Raw genomic sequence first — 6,075 nt, forward strand, 5'->3', positions numbered from 1 at the left:
ACCAAACTAAACTGATAATTATGATTTGAATCGACCGATTTTATCTGTTCGACTAGATTGATCATTGATGCCACTAATCATGAACCAAAGTGAAGAAAAATAAGTGGCACACAGGTAATATTGGAGAAATAACTTATATTTTTTTGTTTAAACATGAAGAAATAACTATATCTCAAAAGAAAAATAATAATTGAAGAGATAAAGACATGAATAAATAAATAAATAAAAACCAATCAACAAGCATGGGGTCGTAATAAGTAGTGACTCTTCATTTCCCCCAAAAAAAAAATGGAGTAATGGCCCTTCTGTTGATTGAAATAATTAGATTCCTTTTCGAGCTTAGTGAACTATATCAACTCCGTCTCACATGCTTCTATAAAACTCATTCAAGCTTTTGATTTTGAAACACATCTCTCAATCAAGTTTTTGAGCTAATTCAGCCATGGCTTCTCTTCATGACACTCCAACATCTTCAGCTCCCAGACCCCACTTCTTCAAGATCATTCTAGATGACACTTCTAAAAACATCAGAATTGTAAGCACCTCTCTCTCTCTCCCTATATTACTATGCTAAGAATGTTTTCTGATTATTGAAATATTCATTTCTTTTGTTATTTTTATTGAAGCCTTGACATGTTCTGTTCTGCAGAAAATTCCAATGAAGTTTGTGACGAAATATGGAGAACATTTATCAAGTCCAGTACATCTTAAACTTCCAAATGGTGCAGAACGGGAAATAGAACTCAGAAGATGCAATAATAGTGGGGTTTGGTTTGACAAGGGTTGGCCAGAGTTCTCCAAGTTTTGCTGTCTTGACTACGCTAATTGGCTAGTCTTTGGATACGAAGGGAACTCAAACTTCCATGTTTTAATATTTGATAGAACATCTACTGAGGTTGAATATCACATAACAAAGCCCGAAATGGAAAAAACTGATTATGAAGAAGAAGAAGAAGAAGATGATGATAACTCTGTAGAAATCTTGGATGGTTTTCCACCCTGCCCAAGAAAAGCAAGGGAGAAATCTCCATTGCCATGTCCTCAGCCGCACAAGAAAATGAGAACATGTGGTAAAGCAGAATGCAACATCAACTTTAGACGAACAAAGACTCAAACTTCTCTGAGAAACAAAGCCTCAGATTGCTCAAGATCAGAAATGAAAAGTAAGGAATATGTAATTTTTTTTCTTATTGTGTTTTGTCTCATTATGTTCTAGTTTGCAATAAATCCTATTATAATCTTGAACAGAGGAAGATGAATCAGATGATGATTCTGTTGAAACACTGGACACGTTTCCCTCCTGCCCAAAAACAGGGGACAAATCTCCATTAGCACCATCAGAGGTCAAAGATCGTGTTGGGAGGATGCATGCATCAACTACAAGTGGAAAAGCTATAGCTCTTCAGAGAGCTATTGCTTTTGAATCTGTAAACCCTTCTTTTACTGTTGTCATGCAGCCATCGTACATCACAAACGGTCCTTTGGTAAGCTTTCTAAAAACAAGTTACAATACAACTATTTCCATAGTCTAATAATTTAAAGCCGTAGCGTGAAAAGTATTAAGCAAAATAATAAATCAATATTCTCTCTTCAAAACTGTTCTTATTGTCTAATATCCTGCTTTCCAATTTTTTTTAAAGACTGTGCCAACAGGGTTTGCCAAGAGACATCTTACGAAGCAGACTGCTAATGCCATCCTTAAGGTTTCGGACGGAGGAACTTGGTCTGTTATGTTTGCATATCCAAAACTGAAAGCCACTTTCCAGCAAGGTTGGAGGGTATTTGTAAGGGATAATAATTTGAAACTTGGGGATGTTTGTGTCTTTATCTTGATTAAGGACATTAAACTCTCATTTGAAGTTGTCTTTTTCCGAGCTACTGAAGCTGCAAATTGCTCCTTGCCTCCAGGTAAGTAATCAGTTGTTAATTTTGAGTTTGTGCAACATTATGAATGCATAACCTACACATATATGATTTGTTCTGTTTTCTTTTTGTTTATTTTTTAGCTTTTGGAAAGGCAGGCCATGGCAAAGGAGCAATGAAAAACAAGGCTACACATTGGTCTAAATCAGAAATCAAAAGTACAGAGTGTTATATTTGGTCTTTGTGTTGTTTACCTTATTGTGTTTCCTACCAAAACAATTAAGATACATCCTTATTTGTCTTGTAATATCCTATTATATTCTTTAACAGGAGAAGATGATCTACCCACAAAGAAAGATTTTGGAGGCTCATCTAGTAGTCAAATATTCCTAAAACGAACACCTGATGTTCTTGGGAGGACGCATCCATTGACTAAAAGTGAAAAAGCTCTGGCTCTTCAGAGAGCTAATGCTTTCAAATCCGAAAATCCTTATTGCTTGGTTGCCATTGAACCGGCTTATATCCTTCAACAGTACCTGGTAAGCTTGCTATATAACACCTTGCTGCATCATTACACTTATGCTAACTCCTATTTGATGTCAGTGTGAAAAAATATTAAGCAATGACACTTCCCCCTCAAAGAGCAGAATCATAACTAGTTTCAAATAAATTCTTATCTTTTTTCCCGATTTCCTTTTTGTTTTAGCATTTCCCACATCCGTTTGCAAGGCAACATCTCATCAAACAGTCTGCTGGTAACATAATCCTTAAAATTTTAGATGGAAGAACTTGGCCTGTTGAATTCAAATATGAAAATTCAACGGCTCGATTCCAGAATGGTTGGTCAGCATTTGCAAGGGACAATAATTTGAAAGTCGGTGATGTGTGTGTTTTTGTATTGATTGACCGCAATGAACGTTTACTTGAAGTTGTCTTTTACCGCACCAACGAAGCTGAAGATTGCCCCTTGTCACCAGGTAAATCTGTTCATTCTATCTGCATTGTAACTTACACATATTCTGTTCTTTTTTGTGTAATTTTTGGGGAACACAGGCCTTGGCGGAGGAGCAATTGATCAAGTTGAGAAAAGGAGAAGCCCCATAAATAAAGTTGAAACTGGTCGCACCACAATTTGTGAAAATGGTGTGTCTTGCTCTCTTGATCCTTCTCTTGAAATTGGTTAGCCCATGAGAATGCAACATTCCCAAAATTAAGATTGAGGAATTCAGACTATATTTTGTTGGCTGTACTGTAGGCAGGTACAAAGGGTTGAAGACTGATGAGCAGATTACGCAAAGGCCTTTAAATTCATCTTCAACGGCTCTTGAAGCTGCCAACAGGTTCATCCCAAAGAATCCATCCTTTAGAGCCACTTTAGGGCCAACATATCAGTCATTGGTAGGTTCTACAAGTACATACTTATACAACTTAGCTTCAAACATAAATACTAAATGTAAGCTCATTGCTTGTGCATAGATGTGTATATGTATATATGTTGTCTATGCACTAGTTCAAAATCACCTCCATTATTTATTTACTAATCCTCACTTGGTTTGCATAGAGTTTCATTTCCATGTAGTGATTGTGTTGAGTACCATATATCCATCTTATGCAGCATGTACCAGTTGGGTTTGCCCGGAGTTTCGTCAAACGGAGGAAACAAACTGTGACTCTTCAGGTTAGAGAGAGATCGTGGCGTGTGAATTTGATTGGTTGGACTAAAGAATCATCAGCTAAACTTTCTGGTGGCTGGCCTGCATTTGCGACAGAAAATTGTTTGAGGGGAGGAGATGTTTGTATGTTTGAGCTCATCGAGAGAAACGACATTGTACTGAAAGTTCACATTTTCAGACATTGATTAGTCAAAGTTATGTCATTTAAAGAGGGATGCAAAGAGCTCAGTTATCACATTTTGCTATGTAAATGGACCACTATTTGCTGTAGTTAAGGAGGATCTCTGGATACTACTTGGGAGTCACTTTGTAGTTAAATATTTCTGATGTTGTGCAATCCTGGATTTATTGTAGGTGCAACTTACCATATTTTGATGCATAAATCATCTTTCAAACTAAAGTTTCCTAGGCAGACATAATTTGTGTGCATTAATTCATATCCGTTTGCTACCTAGCTGCACAAATTTCACTTAAACCAGAATTCTTAATTAAATTAAGATGAAAAAAATGAAGAAAAATGGGGTTTCAAAAGCTTCCTATCTTCATTATTGTAAAATATACTAACTTTACATCAGAACCAGTGAAGGTCATTAACATTCAGACCCAAAAAAGAAAAGGAAAGTGAAGGTCATTAACCAAAGGTTCTTCCTCAACTACCACTGCCAGTAACCCACAATTACTTTTCACAGCCCTTCTCTCAAACAAAAACCCAAGACTTTCTCTCTCCATAATTAAAGACCTCCAACGTCCTTCTCTCTCCAACAAAAAAGGGCTCAAACGTTCATCCTTGCAGCAGAGCCTATACTACTTTCAACTCTCTGAAACTAAAACTGGGTTCGTGTGGAGCAGGAGAGAGGGTAAAGGCGCTGCCTTTCCAGTGGACACGCCAAGCTTCTTCAAGATTTTCCTTCAGCAGGCTCTTGAGTGATGATTTTGTTGATGATTCCAGTGACGATTCTGTTGAAATCTTGGACAAGTTTCCACCCCCAAGAAAAAACAAGGGTTGTGAAAAGATCTTGAAAATCTGGTGAAAGGTCCTTAGCAATTGTTCTTTAAGACTCAATACTGTTTCTTTTTTGTGTATGCAAGTCAGTTAACCAATTGGATCAGTCAGACTCCTTCCTCTAATTGCAAGATGTATCAGTCCTTTTGTGGTTTTTTAATTTCTGCTTTCTTTCCATACAGAATTTGCTCATGAGATTATCTGCCCTATCAAACTAACAAGATCACCAACATCAACTTACACAATGTGGTTCCATTTTTTATTAGACCAAGAAACTCTCCACCTTTTGAAATGATATTTGAGAAGTCAATCGACTGCAAAGTTCCATATTCTTTTCTGCCTCTCTGTTCTTGCTTCTAATGTTTTATGGTAATCTTTTTACAGGTAAAGATGGGTTTCTTGCTAAAAAAGGTGGTGGAGGCACGTCTAGCACAAGAAGATTCCAAAAACGAAAACCTGGGTTTCTTGAAAGGATGCATCCATCGACTAAAAATGATCATGAAGATGATCCTGAATTTTTCCACCCTTCCCAAAAACAGAGGAGAGTTCTCCAACAGAAAAAGAGAACAAGTTCAAGTCGTAAAGCCAGAGCTGGTCCTGAATTTTTTGGAGCCTGGGCCAAAATTCTAAAATGATTTCCTTTTGAACAAATAACTCCTTTCTCTAATGGTTTTTTTTTAAATTTTTAGGGGCTCATCACTGTCCAAACAAAGATCGCTTAGTTTCTAGTTGATTACTAAAGTTTAATGTGATTGAGTGCTTAACATTTTGGTTAGCAAAATGGGATTTTATTTTGTTTATTATATCTAAATTGCGGTTTGTCATTCATTCTACAAGCACATGTATTTGTACTGTCTAGCATCTGTGGTGCAGCCATGGGGTATAGATTTATGTCCAGCTTAAAACATGCATGTTTTTATCTAGATTGGAGATTTCACTAAAATTGGTATAAATAAATTAGGCCTAAGTGTTTTTTTTCTTCACAAAATTAAAAGCATATGAACAATCCTGGTAAATTGGATAAATTGACCATTGATGAGTAATGGAGTTAATTGGTTGATGTTTCTCAACTTCTATTCTTTAGGCCATGGACACCTGTTAGCAATCAGATATGAAGCCCATTCCAATTTCCATGCATGTACTCATTGAATGTTAGTGCTTTGTAGATTAAATAACCCCTCTCACAAATTCCACCCTCAAGAGGGATGATCTTTCTCACATTCCTGATATTAAATCAACTGGTAATAAGAAAATAAGCACTTCTAAATTACTTCTATATATTATTTGCTTCACGGATTCAACCTAATTGAAAGGTAAGTGGCACTTTACATTCTTCCCTAAAACCTTTTTTTTAGTACAAGCGATAATCTAAATTACATGGGATGAAGGGTTTTCACATACACACACACACATGACACAATCAAGATGCCATAGGGATTTGAACTTGAGACCTCGTGTCTACAAGTTCAAGCCATTTTTCATTAGGCTAGATTAGGGGTGGGCATTGAAACTGTAAAATCGGAAAACTGGAAAACC

General features: G+C 36.6%; 1 protein-coding gene and 1 long non-coding RNA gene across 2 annotated transcripts; both read left to right on the plus strand.

Annotated features, from left to right (window-relative positions):
* Positions 1–375: 375 nt before the first annotated feature.
* Positions 376–3,806, plus strand: LOC110753026 (B3 domain-containing protein LOC_Os12g40080-like). Its single transcript, XM_088256116.1, has 10 exons — positions 376–535; positions 650–1,163; positions 1,249–1,484; positions 1,641–1,908; positions 2,007–2,081; positions 2,194–2,402; positions 2,570–2,840; positions 2,917–3,006; positions 3,119–3,261; positions 3,479–3,806. Exons 1-10 carry the CDS (start codon positions 443–445, stop codon positions 3,719–3,721), a joined length of 2,142 nt encoding a protein of 713 aa, XP_088112242.1. The 5' UTR covers positions 376–442; the 3' UTR covers positions 3,722–3,806.
* A 313-nt stretch (positions 3,807–4,119) lies between these two features.
* LOC148293338 (uncharacterized) lies at positions 4,120–5,365 on the plus strand. The gene is made up of 2 exons (XR_015837179.1): positions 4,120–4,570; positions 4,924–5,365. It is a non-coding gene; the product is annotated as an uncharacterized LOC148293338 (long non-coding RNA).
* The last annotated feature ends 710 nt before the right edge of the window (positions 5,366–6,075 follow it).

The sequence above is a fragment of the Prunus avium genome, chromosome 7 (assembly GCF_965620075.1).
Source record: "Prunus avium chromosome 7, drPruAviu1.hap1.1, whole genome shotgun sequence".
Classification (NCBI taxonomy): Eukaryota; Viridiplantae; Streptophyta; class Magnoliopsida; order Rosales; family Rosaceae; genus Prunus; species Prunus avium.

Bases quoted from the DNA above. Each gene is read 5' to 3' on its own strand.
- LOC110753026 (XM_088256116.1), top strand. From the start codon at position 443: ATGGCTTCTCTTCATGACACTCCAACATCTTCAGCTCCCAGACCCCAC. The intron at 2,841-2,916 runs GTAAATCTGTTC...TGGGGAACACAG, and splicing joins AGATTGCCCCTTGTCACCAG to GCCTTGGCGGAGGAGCAATT. The intron at 3,007-3,118 runs GTGTGTCTTGCT...GCTGTACTGTAG, and splicing joins CACCACAATTTGTGAAAATG to GCAGGTACAAAGGGTTGAAG.